We start from the raw sequence: 20963 nt of genomic DNA on the forward strand, positions 1-20963 counted from the left end.
AGTTATTACAATGGATATGTGGGAAAGGATTTGGGTGAGGAACGTAAAATTCACACAAGCTCAAAATCTAAGAGAGAATTTTTATAAAATGTTTTACAGATGGCATTTAGATCCTAAAAAGCTTGCAAGTATGTATCCGAATTATCAGCCTAAATGCTGGAGGTGCGGTGATGAAGATGCAACATATTTTCACATATGGTGGACTTGTAAAAAGGTTAAGGCTTTTTGGATAAAAATCTGGTGGAATATGCAGAAGATTTTTAAGCAGAGGATAAAGTTTTGTCCGCAACTTTTTTTGTTGGGAATAATTACAGATGCTACAGTTGTGGACACTAAGTTGATGCTGAATTTAATTACGGCAGCAAGACTCTTAATAGGTCAGTATTGGAAGAAGGAGGAATTGCCGACTATAGAAGAATGGACTTTAAAGGTTTCTGACCTGGCAGAGATGGCAAAGATATCGGCATATTTGAAAGATCACTCGCAAGAACGCTATATTATGGAGTGGAGAAAATGGATTGAGTATATCCAGAACAAATATGGGACTAAGAAGTTTCATGTAGCATTTGAATAAGTCTTCCTTTCTTTCTTCTTTTTTTCCTGTTTTTTTATATACTTTATATTAATAGTGTTTGTAGTTATCCTATATGAGCTAGAGAGTGATAGATTTTAGAGTTTATGGTTGTTAGCATATGGATGCTTATGATTGTTTTCTTTTGTTTTTTATACCTTGTACTTAGCTCTGGGAAGTCGGGGGGGGGGAGGGGAGGGGGGGAGGGGGAGGGAGGGAGGGATAGGGGAGGGGTAGGGGGGACTGTTAAAGATAAAATGTATGATAAAACTTTTCAATAAAAAAAAGAAGTAATTGATATATTATTCTAACACCAACTGGATCTATTTGTTTGGTTAAAGTGTGTGTGTGTGTGTGTTTGTGTGTGAGAGTTGCCTGTGTGTGACTCTCTGTGTGTGTGTGTGTTTTGTCTATATATATCTGTGTCTACGTGTGCATGTCTATCTAACTATTTTCTTTGATATTAGTTACAGTGCATTTCTGGGACAAAGGCCTCTATGAGATAAGTAGTGAAGAAATTTTGTTTAAATTATTTTTTATGAAATTTGACCATTTCCAAGATACCAGGAAAGCAAGAATAATAGAAATGGCAAAATCCATATAGGCCAGTGTTTTTCAGCCTCAACAACTTGAAGTTACGTGTACTTCAACTCTTAGAAATGCTGATTATTGAAGTCCGCACATCTTAAAATTGCTGAGGTTGAGAAACACTTCAACAGGCACAAATATGTATGGAAGATTTGGACAAAAGGCAGGAAATAAGTCCAAGAAAGAAACACAATGGGGAAAGTTAGCCAGTGCTACTTTGCCAGTTTAATTAATTTAATTAGTTATGCTTTATTTTCTAAGGCTACTGTGAAGCTAAAATGAAAGATGGTGAATCAATAGCACATCTTATTACAAAAACAAAAAATATTTTAATTTGTTTTATGGTAATTAGCTACTTCTGTTTCCCAAGCTTATTTTAATAGCTTTCTTAAATCTTTTTTTTTAAACACTTGAAAGTTAAATTACAGCAAGAACCTGGGAAACAAAAATAAACAAATACAATAGTGAAAACATAGATAACAAGGTTATTGGATTCTGATTTCAATTTTTTAAAGAATAATGCCTCCAAACTGTTGCTTTTAATTTGTGCTTGTTGCAACTAAATTTAGTTGCAGAGGTGGGTGAAGACTGGATTTACAAAGGGGCTGCCATGAAAGAATTGTTTATTCACAAAAAGACTGCTGTATAGTAGTAGGAATGGCACCAAAATCTCCTTCACCAGAAGAACTAGCTCCAAAGATGCTATGTACAAATCTAGAGAAAATTTAAGAGGCTCCAAGACATTCCTGCAAATTTGTGAGATGCTACAGGCAGATGTGGCAAGTCACCTCCCTATGTGATTTAATTAATTAAAATAATCTTTAAAACAGTTAAGTGCAACAAGGAATCTAGCGGGCACAAAGGAAGTTCCCTAGGCCACATGTTACATGGGCTAGATCAAGTTTCCTCAGAGTGGTCAATGTTAACCCCCAAGGTTTGATTGGTCTAACTAAAGTGTGGGTGATTATTATCATTCTTGTTATTCACAGTAATATTAATTAAAATTATTTCCATGTAACGTTTGGTGTCATGAACAATCTGAAACTTCATGAAGGGGGTCAATGAGCTGAAGAATTTGGACACCTCCTGAGCTAGACTCACTCTTCTCCTTTGCAACACCTGCCTCGTTCTCACTAATCCATGTAAATAGGTTCTCTTTTACTATACAGGTAGTCCTCAATTTACAATGACAATTGAGCCCAAAATGTCCATTACTTAAGCAAGATGGTTGTTAAGTGAGTTTTGCCCCATTTTGCAATCTTTCTTGCCACAGTTGTTAAGTGACTCAGTGCAGTTGTTAAGTAAGTAACTGGTTGCTCAGTGAATCTGGCTTCCCCATTGATCTTGCTTGTCAGTAGGTTGCAAAAGGGGATCACATGATCCAGTCATAAATAGGCCAGTTGCCAAGCGTCAGAATTTTTATCTTGTGCCCGAGGGGATGCTGAAATGGTGAAAAATGTCCATAAGTCACTTTTTTCAGTTCCACTGTAACTTTGAACAGTCATTAAACAATTGTTGCAGGTCGAGAACTACCTGCCCTGCATATTTTGTCCCTGTTTTTTCCTGGTCTTCCCTACAGCACAATTAGCAAGAGATCCCTAATTTTCCGGTTTATTCATAGTGCACCTCTCACAGTGGCATTGCTGAGTGCTATGTCTGAGCTCATTTAAAATAAATTATACCATTTCTCAGTATGTGAGCCAACCTCTTCTCCATTCAAATCCTTTCACCGTTTCCCCCATCTTGGACATAATGGTTCATATACTGTATTACAAGTTACTGTGGTTACTTTGGATTTAGTGTGATATGAATCACGTCTATAAATCAGGGTTTGGCATGCAACCTGACAAAAATCATCAAAATAAGAGCTATGATGGATTGCTGTGTTCTAACATGATTAGCATTAGTTAATACTCTTCTAGACTTTTCCATTATGGACTGTCATATTCAACTTCCCATAGTTATTCCTGTTTTCCACCATCTCCTACAGCCTTTAACTAGACTACATTTACAGTGCTGCAGATCACTTCCCATTCCAGAAGATTTCACTTCCAGAAATGGGAAGTCATTCCCAGATCTTTCAGAGGTGCCTATTCAAAGAAAGGAAAGAAGGAAGGAAGGAAGGAAGGAAGGAAGGAAGGAAGGAAGGAAGGAAGGAAGGAAGGAAGGAAGGAAGGAATATTGGTTTCAGGTAATATCAGCAAGAGAGTCAAACAACATAGAATGAAGCCCATATTTCAGTATTTTCTTCCAAGATTCAGAAATAGAAATTTTCTATTTGGGCAAACACTGAATAGCACTTCAGTGTGATACAGTGTGATATTTACTATCTCCTGACATCATTAAGAGATTTAAATTTTTTATTTTAAAGCTGCTTGGGCTAATAATAATTCTATAAATTTATTCGGAAGTAAAGAAAAAAAGAAATATGAGAATGCTAAGGAGTCAAAAACATAACTCATATGTCTAATAGGACCTGCAACTTGGGTGTCCTCCTGGATTCAGGGCTCAGTTTAGAAGACCACATAGGAGCCGTGACCAGGAGGGCTTTTGCCCAGGTTTGCCTGGTGCGCCAGTTGCGGCCCTATCTGGACCGAGATGCCCTACGCATAGTCACTCATGCACTCGTGACCTCCCGGTTAGACTACTGCAATGTTCTCTACATGGGGCTGCCCTTGAGGACCACTCGGAGGCTTCAGCTGGTGCAAAATGCAGCCGCGCGAGTTGTGATGGGAGTCTCCCGATACTCCCGTGTAACACCTCTCCTCCGCGAGCTGCATTGGCTTCCAGTTGCCCTCCGGGTGAGATTCAAGGTGCTGGTGATGACCTATAAAGCCCTACATGGCATGGGTCTGGATTATCTTAGGGAGCACCTGCTGCCAGCATCAACTTCCCATCGTCCTGTGCGCTCCCATAGAGAGGGCCTCCTTAGGGTGCCGCCGGTTAGGGAGTGCCGGCGGGTGATCCCCAGAGGGAGGGCATTTTCTGTGGGCGCGCCTGCCCTTTGGAATGATTTACCTGTGGAACTCTGGACCGCCCCCGATCTGCGTTCATTTCGCCGGGACCTGAAAACCTGGCTTTTCGATCTATCAGGCCTGGACTGAAGGGGTTTTAGCTTTTTAATATTGTTTTAATTGTTGGGCTTTAATTAATTTAATTCATTTTAATTTTATATTATTTTTATATTGTCTTTTATATGCTGCCCTGTAAACTGCCCTGAGTCCTTCGGGAATAGGGCGGTATAAAAAACTAATTAATTAAATAAATAAATAAATAATATGTTGGAGAGGCTGGTTGAACCTGGGGCTACATTAGCAAGACTGAATCAACAGGATTAAATCAAGTTTTCATTTTTATTTATAATTTTAAACTGCAAGGTTCATAACATGTGGTTATCTTTCTTCGAAAGGTTTGGCTCACATAATCTGTAATCTATGTAATCTATTTGCAGATCTCAAACTACCTTTAAAACCAACATATACATAGAATGAAGGCTACTGCTAACGCTTGTAAACCGCCCTGAGTCTTCGGAGAAGGGCGGGATATAAATGTAATAAAAATAAAATAAATAAATTTTCCCCACCTTGTTCTCACCATTTGGAGATCCTAGATTTAGGGCACAGAGTTAAACTTCTAGACAGCATCTTCAGTACATCCTTCCTCCCACTAAGAGGGATGTTTACAAAGTATGATCAAAGAAATCAAGATAGCGGCCTCAACAATGCAACTAAGTTCCATCCATTTTTATGTACACTGTACTTGGCCATTGTATCTTAACTTTTGTTTTGCCGTATCCTGTGGCTACCTCTGATTACTAAGCCTGGTCTTTGGCAGCTATTCAATCAATGCTGCTAGTTGCTGAGTTCACACCCTCCCACAATCACACTTTAGTGCTTTGTGAACAACAATTGACCCTCTCCTTGTCCTTCACAAAGACAGAAGCAGCAAAGCAAAAACAAACAACAATGTTCATTTCAGGAAGGTTTTAAAATGTCTTAGACCAATAAGTATTTCAAGGGAATAAATGTGCCTTTTTTCTCTTTTAATTCTCTTTTAATTCGCTTGGTCAGGTAGGCAGTTTGTCCAATGAAAAAGCCCTCGGCTATAAGAACAGGATGACTTTGCTTTGGTATGGTCTCTAGGGAAGGAGAAACATGAGTTTCAAAGGGTGATATGCAGATAGTTTGGGAGGAGTTTTGAAGTTTGTGACTGCTGTAAGAACAATGAGAACATTGTGCAGTAAAGCTAAGCCATCAAATGAGAATGGCCAATTGAAAACCTTTTAAGATTATTCAGAAATACATATATTTTTATACAAGTTTGCAAAGTAATTTGCTTGTCTACTAAAGTAAAGCAAGAAGAGAATATGTTAAAAGAGATAAAAATAAAATTTCAACTCAACTTCTTGGCAATAATACAAAAGTGGTTTGTTACTCCCTTTCTCCACAATCCAGGTTTTTGGTAAAACTGTGGGATTTCCTGATATTCTCTTATCCAAGAATTACCTTGCTTAGGTACTTTGAGATTAAACAAGAATATTTAAGTCAGGGGTCTTCAAACTTGTCCCTTTTATGACTTGTGGACTTCAACTCCCAGAATTCCTCAGCCAGTCCACAAGTCATAAAAGGGCCAAGTTTGAAGACCCCTGATTTATGTGCTGCTTTCTAGCTGGGTTAGAAGCCTATTGTACAAAGCAAATCAGAAGCATCCTATAGAGAAATTTTAAAAAATTGATGAACCACCTGCCTATATCAGATCACAACAGGAGCAAATGTATCTCCATTCAGTCTCCAACATCTTAGGTATATTTGAGAAGGTCTTCTGTCTGACTGAGGGAGGATTTGCTACTAGTTAATGTAGGCAACATTGAAATAGATTTATCAATCCTGTGTCTTGGTATAAAGATATATATCAACCAGGTCTCTTTAAGACTTATGGACTTCGACCGTGGGATTTGAAGTCCACGGGTCTTAAAATTGCCAAGATTGGACAGCCTGGTATAAAGCATTTTCTAAGTTTATTTTGTCATGTTCTCATTTGCTTTCTAGGTATCTCTTTCTTTGCTGTCCCTGTGATCCCTTTTCTCTTTCATCTCTCCAAACCTTGTTTTAGTTTTCTTCTGCTCTTTTTCATTCTTTTTTCTCTCCAAGAATTTATTGGGAAATAGATGATTGTGGTGGTTAAGTATGGATGCGTTTGAAAGGCATAAGGACAGTGTCTCCTCTCCTTATTGTATATTTGTGTGTATTCATTAAAATGTCTAAGAAGTTAGCCATTGCCAATATATTCACAGCATAAAAGTATTATATTTGTATGCATCAGCTTCCCCCAACAGGTGCCTGCCAGATGTCTCACATTTTGGCTATGCAGCCCCAATACATCTGAAGAGAAAGCTGTCATGCATGTGGCTGTCTGTTTATCTCTCTCTGTCTCTCACTACCTTTATCTTCAGAACTCTCTCACCATGATTTGCTGATAATTAAATTTTCTCCCAACATTATTGCCCTTAAACTTCTGAACTTTCAACATCTTGTTCCCATATTTTACAGTGCATACTGTACTAGAGACTAAGGAACATCAACACAATAAATATACTTGCAATATATGTGAAGGCAGGCTTTACATGGAGTTGATCAATATTCAGCATGCTGCACACACTCTCATAAATTCCCTACACATTAACCCTTGAGCTGAAAATTAAAAGTCAGGGGGAAATTGAAGGGCAAAGATATTAAACCTCGAGCAGCAAATTTAAAGCCTGTAGAACAATAGGATTTTTTTTTTGCACAAGGACTTTGGGGTTAGTCTCTAGAGAGAAAGTAATGTAGCTGCCTTGTAAAATTAACCCTGATAAAGAAACTATTAAAATACATTTTCATTGAGACATTAATAGGAAAAGAGTTCTATAGAATGAGTTATGTGATAAAAGATTTTGTTGATCCAGTTATCTCTGTGGAAAGGCAAAGACACCTAAAATCTACATACCCCACCCAAACTCTAAGACAGGACATAATAGGATTAACCCACAGATGCCAAAGGGGCACACTCAGACTCTGGTCAAAGTACATGACACAGGAAATACAAAGCCTCAAACAGGAACAGGAAACAACTTCAAGAGTTCCAGAGGGTATAAAAACCCACTCCCTACATGTGCTCTCTCTCTTTTCTTCTAGAGCCATCTTTCTATCTGGTTCTCTTTTTCAATAAAATACAACCTTCTTTCTAAAGCAGTCGCCATGTTGTTTATTCCTGGCTTGGACTGGGCCTTGATGAAGACTTTTCCCTCAACATCTCATAAAAGGTGGCTGAGGGATTTCAGAAGAACAATGAAAAAGCAAACAGATATATACTAGGCTCTTTAAAGAACCTCTATCTTCTTTTCAGGGATATTTGCTATATTATCATGTTGGAGTCATAATAAAAATACATCATTTGATTTTAGTCATATTGACAAAAATAATCAATATGTCCCATTGCCTGGAGGCGGTTCGGGTCTGGATGGGGAGGAACAGACTTCAACTCAACCCTGACAAGACTGAGTGGCTGTACATCCCGGCATCCCGGGACATTCAAAATGTTCCATCACTTTCTATGGGGGGTGAGCTCTTACCCCCTGTGGATAGGGCTCGCAACTTGGGAGTCCTCCTAGATTCACGGCTTACCCTGGAAGATCATATAGTGGCCGTGACTAGGGGGGCTTTTGCCCAGGTTCGCCTGGTGCGCCAGTTGCGGCCCTATCTGGACTGGGATGCCCTGTGTACGGTCACTCATGCGCTCGTGACCTCTCGCCTTGACTACTGTAATGCTCTCTACATGGGGCTTCCCTTGAAGACCACTCGGAGGCTCCAACTGGTACAGAATGCGGCCGCGAGAGTTGTCTTGGGAGTTTCCCGGTACTCCCATGTTACACCTTTGCTCCGCGAGCTGCATTGGCTACCAGTTGTCTTCCGGGTGAGGTTCAAGGTCTTGGTTATGATCTTTAAGTCCTTACATGGCATGGGTCCGGGTTACCTCAGGGACCACCTGCTGCCGGCGTCAACTTCCCTCCGCCCAGTACGTGCCCACAGAGAGGGCCTCCTCAGGATGCCTCCGGTCAGGGAATGCCGACTGGTGGCCCCCAGGGGGAGGGCCTTCTCTGTGGGCGCTCCGGCATTATGGAACCAACTGCCGGTGGAGCTCCGGATGACATCAGACCTCCGAACCTTCCGTCGCGGCCTGAAGACCCATTTATTTGAATTAGCTGGTCTGGCCTGAGGGGGGATTATGGGTTTTTAAATTGGTGTTTTTAGTATTGTATTATTGTTTTTTAACTGGGCACTGGTTTAATTTTCTTTTAACTTTTGTATCGTTATTTATATATGCCCTGTGAACCGCCCTGAGTCCCTAGGGAGAAGGGCGGTATACAAATCAAATAAAACATAAACATAAACATAAACAATATATTACTAAAATTCTCCTCTGTTATTATCTATTTGTAACCTTTAATTGCCCAAAGCAATGCATCATAGGGAACAGTTCTTGAATCAAAATACCTCAAATATGCTAACTTAAAGAATGTGTACAAAACCCAGAACCCATTACTCCTGTGGAATTGAAATTTCAGGGACCTTCAAATCTATTGTATTTGCAAACTTTTGACTGCTGCAGTTCTGCCACAATCAGCTACAGTCACATGATTGTGATTTTCAATGCTCCCTACAGACAAAGTCAATGGGGAAGCAGACAGGAAGTCAGAAGTCACTTCCACTCCCACTTTTTTTTGCCATGGTCATTTTGTTTATCTCTTTAGCAATAGCAATAGCACTCAGATTTACATACCTCTTCACAGTGCTTTAGACCCCTCTCTAATCAGTTTACAGAGTCAGCATATTGCCCCCAACAATCTGGGTCCTCATTTCAGTGACCTCAGAAGAATGGAAGGCAGAGTCAACCTTAAGCCGGTGAGGACTGAACTGCTGGCAATTGGCAGAATTAGCCTGCAATACTGCATTCTAACCACTGAGCTACTATGTCTCTCCACTGTGCTGCCATGGCTCTAGGTAATTAAATATTTTTAGGTAATTAAATATTAATAAAGGATGACCCAATAGTCATAACTTGCCTAGTTTTAGTTCAAAGTGAGTACTAATGTTCCTAGGAATGAATGCTTACTGTTATTTGACTTTAAAAAAATCTCTGTTCCACTGAAGAAATATTATAAAACAGGTTTTCAGTGAGCAGATTAAGATTGAATTCATTTACCTTTCAAAAGAATCTATTTGGTGATCTGGGGTGCCTGGTTGCCCAGAGGAAATGATTAGACTCCTTGGTTGAAAGTTTATATAATAAGATCAACGGAATGATAAAAATGTTTCAGACTGCATTCCTAACCATCCCTGTTTTTGCTTACATATTAGGAAAAAAATATTTTAAAATTACATGATTTTTATCAATTTGTATTAAAGCTCTGCAAATCCTCTCTGCTTGAATGCATTTTTTTTGTCTTTCCATTATTAATTGAATGGAAATGAGAAACATGCACAAAGTTGGAAGAAAGTAAGAGATTAAATATCCTGAGACTAGTTAATCCATATAAAGTAAACTGTAAGTGAAATCACAGAGAACAGGAAATTTCCACACTAGCATTTTGCCGCAGCACCTTTCAAAAAGAAAGAATGTGTACCAAGCACTGATTGTTCACTAAGATTACATTGTTCTACTTTTAACTTTTCCATGGGGCTAATAATAGACTGATAACAAATTGCAGAATTAAGAATCAAATTGAGAACATTAATTGTGGGGAAATGTCACACAAGATTCTAGATCAGGTGTGTTCAACATAAAGCTCAGGGCCCAAATAACACTATAATGTGATTTATATACATTAACTATATTAGATATTTTATATGCACCCCAAGACAATTCCTCTTCCCTCAATGCAACCCAAACAATCCAAAAGATTGGACACCCATGTTGTAGAAGCTTTTATGAGGGATTCAGCATTAATTATCAAGGGCTGTAAATAAGAGAAGAGAGGTTGGGCTTCAGGCTGTACACCATGGGCATGCAAACTAAGTCCAAGCATTTCCCTATAAGAACTTCAGGACACTCAAGCACTGGACATAGAAAAGAATGGAATAGTGTACAGACCAATCAATTACCAAGGCAAAGGAGCAACAGAATCATTAACAGTTTCGCGGGAAATACCTATGGAGATTCTCAGTCATCCAGGTCATGACTGTCCCAAAGATGCTTTTTCAAAAGGCAACTGGACTTTGTTTTTCCTGGGAAGATGTTTTGCTTATCATCCAAGAAGCTTTTTAAGGACCATTGGGATTGGGGAAAAGGAAACTCAGACAAAGAACATTTTACATGAACTTGTTATATCCCTCAGATGTTATTGGCATCACCAACCAGGAGATGCAGATGTGCATCTTTCACATTCAATCTTCAGAACTTAAATATAGGAGTAACTCAAAATACTCCTCTATAGGACGAAACAGAAAAGCAACCCACATATGGAAAGCAACCATACTAGCAGCTGTACTGAACTTTGATGCTGGTGATGAGACATTGCCCTGTCTTCTTCCCCTCCCTCCGTCCCTCCCTCCTTCCCTTCCTAATATAAAAGCAAGTAATATAAAGCTAAAAACAATTCCTTCTTGTAAACATCCCCCCAAAAGAAATAAAAGAAAGAAATGAACTGTTCAGAAAGGAAAGTGCTAGCAGTAAATCATCTGCTAGAAATAATGATATCTTTTTGGAAAAACTAAAACACAAAAGGAACTTTTGAAAGTACTAATAGAAACCACTTTAACCAATCATATTTGTGAGGCTGCATGAGAACTGAAGCTAAAAAGAAAAGCATTAAAAAGAGATCTGGGCCACTCCAGATTTTCGTTGCTGAAGACCAAGGCACATCTGATTAAGTGGCAGAAGGAATCTTTGCTCTTTCCAAATCAACCACAAGTTCCTGGCAACCATACAGAAAGCTTATTCTGGCTTTAACCGCATTACCGCAGTTCCTAAAGTGGTTTTCCAGGGAAAGGGAATTTGTCAAATAGGTTTAAGAAGGAACAGACCTTCCTCTGGTTTTAATATAGTTCCAATTACTTCATAACTGCTAAAATTGTAATAATGTGCAGAGAAATATAACTAGATTATGGAATAAGGTTGCTGTCTGTCATTCTTTTTAACTTACCTGGCCAGAATTTTTTTGGGGGGTGGGTGGGTGGGAAATAAAATTGATATAAAAATAGAGGAGGCAATTTGAAAATAAAATATGTGTAGATTAAATGTTAATTTTTTCACACCATTCCTGTGTCCTCTACATTACTTAGTATACTTTACTATCACTAAATATATACAGTAGTAGATAGTAACGGTATACTGATGTTCAATGTACTATGTTAGTATTAACTTTTCTTATCTGGAGTATTATTCTGAGATTGTTGGGATGACCACTTTTCATAAAAGGTACTATTCAATACTATGTATTACTACAGTATGTTTACTGAGGTCTAACTACTTATCTTTTGTTTTGGGGGTAGCAGGAGGCAGCAAAGAAGAAGAGGAAGTAATTTAATTTCTGGAATACAACTATACATCAATGAAAAGAAGAAACAAAAAGAGTGCCTAGTGTCATGGATTCACAAAACTGCAAGGGTGAGCAACAAACCAATTCTAGCTGGTTTAAAGCAAGCAAGTGGGAATCCATCAATTTGATGGTCCCATATACAACCCAGGAAGAAGTTACATCAAGGCATTGTAGAGAACTCCAAGAAGGAGGCCATCATTTTGATATTCTCACATGTTAAAATAGAAAAAAACATACTAAGAAATAAAGAGGCAAAATTACTGAGTAATTAGGAAAGTTTCACTGGATGGTTTTCAATAGATCCTTTAAAGGCACAATAATAGATTCTTTTAAGTGAGAAAAAAGAAATCCCAGCAGAAAACATATATTTGGAACAGTTCTGCTGAATGAACAAATTTGGCTACGGGCATCATAGATTTGAATCTAGAGATATAATCAGAAAAAAGTATGAATGATGAACTTGTTCAATGTCACTTCTGTGTTTCAACAGACTTTATTAGCTATCTGCTGCTCTCGTGACACTTATTCTTTTGATGATGACTCTTATTCAGGTGCCATTCTCAAATTACAGATGCAGAAGTCTATTAAATTTGTAAAAAATATACATTTAAGACCAAACCTTTTGCAAACAGAACTAATATGTTTCCTTTCCACTACAGAGACTCAGCCAAGTAACCAAATATATATAGAAAAGATCACTCCAATAGAGACATCTGGAACCAATCAGCAGCCTGTGTAGCCACTTGGTGTCATTTTTGATATATTCTGTATCAGCCACAGAGAACTTTATGGCAAACAAAGTGTATTCCAGCAAGAAGAAGCAACTCCAACCAAAATAACTTGGAGTCAAGAAACCTACAGTACTTAGCAGCATTTGGTAACTACTATATTTACTTAAAAGACTAGATTTTCTTTCTAAATGATGATGTATCCTTAAAATGAAAGGATTGTGGTAGAGTTACTAAGAGTATATTATTTAATTAATCTTTTTTAAAATAACCTTAAGACAAGTGTGTTGGGTAAATACAGTAATTAAGAAATTGTGGATCCATTCAATATAAACATTACCTTTCTGTCTGTAATGTGACTTTGGAAGGCTCCACATTGGGGTTCTCCCATTCCATTTGTGGGCAGTGCATAAAATAACACAGGGTGTACAAGGCCTCCGGTTCCCAGTACAGTGACCCCTGCCGGTGATGCAAGGGTGTCGTGTTGCCATGTTGCTTTGCACTGAGTGGCTGGAGGTGGTGCATTGCCCGAGACACCAGGTCACCTGAAAAGGAGAAAACAAGTCACTAAGTGGCTTTTCTTATTCTACTTCAAGTAGAGCCTTCCTTCTTGGTAATCACTAATCATGACATATATAAAAGCAGAGAGTGCATGAACTGCATGAAAGTTACAGCTTGAGATTTATTAAGAAGCAGAAACACTATCCTATTATCGTGGTTGGTCACATAGTCAGCCAGATGTCTAGATTGGATTTAGCATTATTGTCCACCTGTTGAGTCCTCCTCAAGGACCTAAGATAAGTAATTTTTGTTTGTGGTATGAAAGTTATTATGGCAGGATGTAATTGTTCTAAGTAAAGTTGCCTTATGCAAATTGACTGATGATTTTTCCAATGCCAACGGTGTTCAAGATCATTGTTTCAATTTATATGCCACCAATTCCCAACAAGTCTGGGTGGCTCAAAAGTAAAATAAATAAACAAACAATAAAATAATACACTAAGAGGCAAAAATAAGAAAATAAAGAGATAGAAAATGTGACAAGAACTGGATAGAAACAATAAACAAAAACACATAATGCAAGGGGGCATAACTCAGCCTTGCCAAAGTCCTGGGTAAAGAGACAAGTTTTCAAGGTCTTTCAAAACAACAGTAGGATATCCCTCACTCCACCACAAATATAAAAGACATTTGTTGTTCTGCCCCAGGCCCTTGATTGCATCATTCAGAACATGGAAAGGTACTCCAGAAGCATCTCAGCAGGTAATGGAATTGGCTGAATTTATTTGAACTTACAATCTTGTATCTCCCAGAGATGAGACATACGTGGTGGCCAGTCTCCTGGGGTTCCAGAAAACCCAATTCTGTACCCAGGCAATGTCAAATCTTAAGAGAGGTTGAGGTTAGGGTGTTAGTGGACACTCTGCTGTGTGTTTTCTTTACATTTTCAGTTTTCTTGTTCAGATTATTATATTTTGGTGTTATATTTTTAGTTCATTTAATTGTACATTCAAATATGTTGCAAATTACTCAGAGTCTTTTGGAGTGGTGACTATAATAAATCTAAATAACAACAATATTTCAATAGAAGAAAGCAATGACAGTGGCAGAAAACCTCTACACTGTTGCTGGAAAAACCTGTACAATTGTGTTGAGATAGTCACTAAGGGTGCCCCAACTCAAAAAAGACTTGTACCTTTTGTCTTTGTTTTCCACTTAGGAAACAATCCTTTTCTCTACAATGGATTAACCCAAACTTTTACCAACTTGATGTTCTTCTGGCTATGTAAACCTGAAAGGTTTGGACTAGGACATTCTGGGAAACTGTGGAATAGATTATATCTAGATAACATATCATTTATTGCTGCAGAATTATGCTTTACAATAGCCATCTTAAATTAGGGCTCTTAGAAAAAATTGGATTTTAATTTCTAGTATTCTCTAGCTTGCATTGAAAGATGAGAAATTGCTTTAATGCACATAGATTATTTATAATGATAATTATGATTTGATTATCTATGATGCTAAATATAATTCAATGATATTTTTAAAATGGAGACATAGTTACCCCTAAATAGAACTTCCTTTGGTTCTAAATACCTTCACCTATCTATTGCCAAGAACGACTTAAAATATATTATTCTAGGATTAATTAAATAGCATTATTCTTAATCAATCTGTTATCAGTTAGTTTTTGGATCCAATTGAAAATGTTGTTTTTGCCTTGAAATCCAAATCTCCTTAGATCTAGATAGATAGCTATTTTAGGTTAACCTGTATGTCATCTCCTCTGCGTTATAAATACCTCACTGCCTTGATCTCTGTTCCTCTCCAGCGTGAAGTAAAAGAAATGAGATCTTTTCAGTTGTGATCAATACCATGGATAATGCCTTCAACAAATAACTATGTCTAGTCATTGTTAATGTTCTTTTCCACTCCTGGCCAAGTCACGGTTCTTTTTTGAGAGGCCTTTGAGGCAGAAAAACCTTTATGCTGCTCTATATTGGGTTATGCTTTATTGGGGGGATCTTAAAGTTGATGTACTGATCAAATTTGTTATTTATTGCCAACTGGGTCTTTTTTTACTGTTATGCTCACAGTTCTCGACCATTTTCTTACTTCTTACGTTAGATGATTACCTTAGGGGAATTGGTTTGTTTTTAAGAGAAAGAATGGAATAAAATAGCAAATAAAATATAGAATGAGAATACATACAGTATATGGCATTAAGCAAATATGCAGATAAATCTACCAAATAAACATACTCCTCTACAACATACATTCTAAATCAGGGATGGGGGAATGATGGCCCCATTTACAACCTGTGGATTTTGACTCCCAGAATTCCTGAGCCAGGAATTCTGGGAGTCGAAGTCCACAGGTCATAAAGGAATCATCGTTCCCCACCCCTGTTCTAAATAGTCTTGCCAACTGAAAAAAAAACCACAGTTTTTAAAATAGAAAATAATGGTATTATTCATAAAACACATTTTCAGAGGCAGATGATTTTCTTTAGCAAAAGAAGCCAGACACATTCCAACATGCTGCGCCTGGCAAGAAATTCATTGCAGCACATAATATTTGCTTTGCTTGTGACAGAAAGCATGTGGCCAAGTTCCCCCCTTTATTTTAAGAGAGTCTCCTCTTTGTTTCTGTGTCTGCTATCTGCTGTCGAAAATTAGGATTGCATAACTGAGATTTCTGGAGATTCCTGAAATCTTTAACAGGCACTATATTCCATGCAACGTGGCATGGGATTTAGAATAATAGCAATGCTAACACAAATAACTGCAAGTGAAAGAGCTGTGAGGGACAACAATTTAAGTACTACTGGCTATCATACAATATCAAGGATTTGATTCTCAATCCTATATTGGGTTTGAATCTTAGGCCTGTATCTTCTAATCAGCCTAATAAATGGTAAAAAAAAAATGTTCAGGTCCACATCTCCATGTTTTGTTTTTTCTTTTTTTTCCTGTGTGTCACAGCACACTCCAGAACAAACATGGACTATAACCACTCAACTATTTTATTTTTCAAATATCTCTGGGATTTTTTAATGCAAATCAAAAGAAATCTTCCCATTCCTATGCCCTCTGGATTGGTTGGTATTGCAGCTCACAGGGATTTGAGCAAGAATGTCAAATTCTACCCTGAACTTGCTAGCTGCCAGAATAGGGAAGGTCAGTCTAATGAACAATAGTCTATATGTAGCTACAGAACAGCATGATAATTTATAGACAGATTGCTACTGTTTGCTCCTAGTGAAATACGTAGCAAGGCTATGAAAAGTGAGGGAACACTGGATGGAAAAAACAAACAGAGGCTGTGATTCCAGTGTACTGTACGTTCTGCTTACTCCATTATATCTTGTGACTCAAACCTTTCATTTTAAAGAATTCATTTTTCTTTTCCTACTGGTAGGAAATTACTATGCTCAGAATGAATCCTATACTTCTTAGAAGTCTGTAATTCTCAGTGGCTTGATGAGCAGGAAGTCGATCCTATATGCAGCCAACCTGCAAAATTAACTCCAAATGGATGTGTTCCTCAGTGCATAACAATTCCCTGAAAATCAATAGTATTTTAGCAAAGTTATATCAAACTTTAAGAAAAATACAGGGCAACCTAGGGTTAATGGTTCTTCCACCAGGACCTAAGTCCAGGTGGTTAAATTCTCGGATACCTTGGTTTCCTGCTTCTGGTAAACAACAGGTCTGTGCATGATAGGCTTGTATCCATATATGATATGGTGACAGGCAAGTGTGCAGATCTGGCATGTGTTAGAAAGAAGGATATTGCCCTATTAGAAACATGTCCAATTTATATTTCAGGTTCTAAGTGCAACAGTCACCTAATCAAGGACAAGTAGGAGAATTTTGCAAGACCTTGTAATGATGATGAGCTCTGCACCAGACATGTCATGGAATTGGCTGCATATCAACCAATTGCCTGCCCAGCAGTTGCCTTTCTTGAGCCTTTGGAACTCAGTTCTGAGTTGGCACTGAAGTTCACAAGTCCACTAGTCTTCATTTCTTCAGCCTCCATACTGTGGGGAAATAATTTAGTGCTGTTCATGGATTCCACAATGACCTTGGGCTTACTACAAATGCAGCCACAACCTATATTGGAAGGTACCCACTAAACCTGTTCCTTACTCTATTGCAGAGAAATTGTGATCTGAAAATTAAGGATATCAACAACTGTCCTTTTCACAATGAATTGCTTTCATTACCCCTTCCTTATCAAATTGCACATCGCAGAGGCTCCAAAGCTCCTCTGGGTGAACCTATTAAAATGATCCACCCCAGCATCAAATGAGTAAGGAGGCTTTCCAGAGGGTGCTTCTAAAACCTTCTCCAGACAGTTCCATCCTGTGCCTGGTTAATGGAATATGGGGAAAAGCAGAGCACAGGATGATATTGCACCCGTGAAACTTCATACCACTTGCCAACCCTAAGTGACTCCTAAGCTTACTAAGAACCAGAGGGAAGTTTTTCTACAGTGCAAAAATAAGGTTTAGAAGTGAATAGCTACAGGTACCCTTTCATAGATTACTGCCTTGTCATGGCGAAGGGGCTTGAGTAATTCAATGAAGCTATGAGCTATGCTGTGCAGGGCCACCCAAGACGGACAGGTCATAGCAGAGAGTTCTGACAAAACGTGATCCACTGGAGAAGGAAATGGCAACCCACTCCAGTATCTTTGCCATGAAAACCCCATGGACAGTACCAAAAGGAAAAAAGATATGATGCTGGAAGATGAGCCCCTCAGGTCGGAAGGCATCCAATATACTACTGGGGAAGATCAGAGGGCTAGTACTAGTAGCACCAGAAAGAATGAAGCTACTGGGCCAAAGCCAAAAGGACGCTCAGCTGTGGATGTATCTGGTGGTGAAAGGAAAGTCCGATGCTGTAAAGAGTTTTTCTCCATAGGAACCTGGAGTGTAAGATCCATGAATCAAGGAAAGCTGGACATGGTCAAATAAGAGATGACAAGACTAAACATCGACATCTTAGGAATCAGCGAGCTAAAATGGACAGGAATGGGTGAATTTAATTCAGATGACCATCAGGTATACTACTGAGGGCAAGAATCCCTCAGAAGAAATGGAGTAGCCTTCAAAGTCAATAAAAGAATAGGAAAAGCAATACTGGGATACAATACCCAAAATGACAGAATGATCTCAGTTCGAATCCAAGGCAAACCATTCAATATCACAGTAGTCCAAGTCTATGCCCCAACCACTGGTGCTGAAGAGGATGAAATTGACTGGTTCTATGAAGCCCTACAGCACCTTATAGAACTAACACCAAAAAATGATGTCCTTATCATCATGGGGGATTGGAATGCTAAAGTAGGAAGCCAAAAGATAACCAGAATAACAGGCAAGTTTGGCCTTTGAGTACAAAATGAAGCAGGGCAGGACTTCTGGTGGCTCCGCGGCGCCGGAGACAGCCTTCCCGGGCTGCCCGCAGCTCAGCTGTGTGATTTTTCGCCCGAAACAGCGCCGATCAGCTGTTCGGGCGAATTTGAAGCCCCCTCCTCGGGAGAAGAGGAGGGGGTGAGCCCCCAGGTGGGGGTTGAGTTCTCCGGGGCCGCCTGAGCTTGGAGCTTGGGCGGCTGAAGGATTGAACTCCCCCGTAGCCTGGGCTGCTCCCAGCTGACTAGCGTCTCTGCTCCGGATTTTATGGAGCAGAGCCAGGCGTCTGCGACCATCCCTGCTTGAAGGAGAGACTATGAAAGGAAAAGAGCAGGCAGAGCAGTACAAGAGGGAAAGATGAAGAGATGAAGAAGATTATTTTATTTTACTCTCAAGCTTGATGGACTTTGCTTAAAACTTAAAGTGAAAGTGCGTCACAATTGTAAGTAAAAGATGGCGGCTAAACCTCCCCCTAGAACTTTTCGGAGTGCTGGAAATTCTCCGGTGCAACAACAATCATTACTGCAGGCATTGCATTCTCCTGATGTATTGACTTCGAAGGATCTTGAAAAACATACCCAGTTAATTCTGGAGTCAATGGGTGCTAAATTTGCACAGATGGAGGAGAAATTGGAGAAATTGGAGCAGAGAATGGAAGAAAGGATGGAACAGAAACTTAGAGAGATGAAAGCAGACATTTTGTCCTCAGTGCATAAAGTTGCTAAATGTGTGGAGGTGCTGGATGACCAAGTGCAAGACTTGACTCAAAAGAATGCTATATTAGAAGCAAAAGTTTTGGAAATTGAAGATTTAAAAGACAAAATGGATTGTGAACAGAGTCTGGCCCAATTTTACCAGATGCAGTTTGCTGTGAGAATTAGAGGCCTAAAAGAGAATATTAAGGAAGATTTAAAGCAGCTGGTTTCTGAGGCTTTTGAGGGGGTATTGAATCATCCAGCATCTGAAATAAAACAAGGTATGGACAAAGTGTTTCGTGTGAATTCGTGGATTGCTAAACAGAGAAAGTTGCCTAGAGATGTGGTGGTTTATTTTGTAAAAAGGGAAGTTAGAGATGAAGTTATACAAGCTGCCTATGATACCAAAGTTGTGATTGCTGGTCAAGAAGTTTTGGTTCTAAAAGAAATTCCTCCAAAGATTTTAAAGAGAAGGAAGGATTTTATTTTTCTTGTGCAAGAGCTCAAGCAAAGAGATATAAGGTTCAGATGGGAGATCCCAGCTGGGTTGAGCTTCATGTATGATGGCAAAAGGTACTGTTTGGGTAATGTGAAACAAGCGCATGACTTTTACAACAATGTTTTAAATGTAACCCCATCAACACTTCTGGAAGCTGCAGAGGGATCTGGAGAAGGAGAACATCAAGAGGATGAAGATGGACAGATAGACGAGAAGGGTACAGGAGGAGTTCAAGCTGCAACTCTTTTGGATGATATTAGAGAACAGAGGGTGACGCGTGCTGCCTTAAAACGCTCAAAAAAGACAAAAAAATAAGACCAGCAGAAATCTATGGAACTTCCACAATATACTTATAGACAAGTGGTAGTTGTGTTTTTAAAAGTTTTGGGATGATATGTATGGTAACAGAATCTTTAATTTGGAATTAATGGACAATTTATTACAGAGGAAGAGGAAGAAAGTTTTGTGGGTTAATGCGGGTTAATTTGTGTAAGAACTATCTATTATAGTCTATTTTGGCTAGAGAGGTTAATAGGGATAGGTGTTTGTGATGTGTAAATGAGAATATGTTTAGGTAATAGGGAAAGGTGGAAGAACATAGATGGGAATGATGCTAGTTTTCTTTTATTTTAGTTTTTTATATATATTTAGTATTGTTAAGGATTGGTTTACTCTATATAAGCTAGAGAGTGATGGATTTTAGAGTTTATAATGGTTAGTATATGATTGTTTATGATTGCTTTTTAGATATATACCTTGTATTTTGCTCTGGGAAGTCGGAGGGGGGGAGGGGGGGAGGAGGGGAAGTAGAGGGGGGGAGGCAGGGGAGGGAGGAGGGAGAGGGGGAGGGGGGGAGATGGGGGGGGTGGGGAGGGGAGGAGGGAGGGGGAAGGGGGGTTTCTTGAAGGAAAATTGTATTTTTTAAAACTTTTCAATAAAAAAAAAAAAAAAAAATGAAGCAGGGCACAGGCTGATAGAATTTTGTCAAGAGAATACGATGGTCATAGCAAACACTCTGTTCCAACAACCCAAGAGACGGCTCTACACATGGACATCACCAGACGGTCAACACAGAAATCAGATTGACTATGTGCTCTGCAGCCAAAGATGGAGAAGCTCTATACAGTCAGTAAAAACAAGACCAGGAGCTGACTGTGGCTCAGACCATGAGCTTCTCATTGCAAAATTTAGGCTTAAACTGAAGAAAGTAGGGAAAAGCACTAGGCCACTCAGGTATGGACTAAATCATATCCCTGATGAATATACAGTAGAGGTGACAAATAGATTTAAGGAATTAGATCTGATAGACAGAGTGGCTGAAGAACTATGGACAGAGGTTCGCAACATTGTACAAGAAGTAGCAACTAAAACCATCCCAAAGAA

The 20963-nt window shown here is 38.9% G+C and overlaps 1 protein-coding gene across 1 annotated transcript in view; it reads right to left on the reverse strand.

Moving 5' to 3' along the window:
• ABTB3 (ankyrin repeat and BTB domain containing 3) overlaps positions 1-20963 on the reverse strand; it is a 228730-nt gene that overhangs the window by 59575 nt on the left and 148192 nt on the right. Inside the window, exon 4 of the mRNA XM_083365622.1 lies at positions 12804-13008. Coding sequence (XP_083221748.1) covers positions 12804-13008 — 205 coding nt within the window. The remainder of the gene's footprint in view (positions 1-12803; positions 13009-20963) is intronic.

This window comes from Vipera ursinii, assembly GCF_947247035.1.
Source record: "Vipera ursinii genome assembly, chromosome: 6".
Taxonomy (NCBI): Eukaryota; Metazoa; Chordata; class Lepidosauria; order Squamata; family Viperidae; genus Vipera; species Vipera ursinii.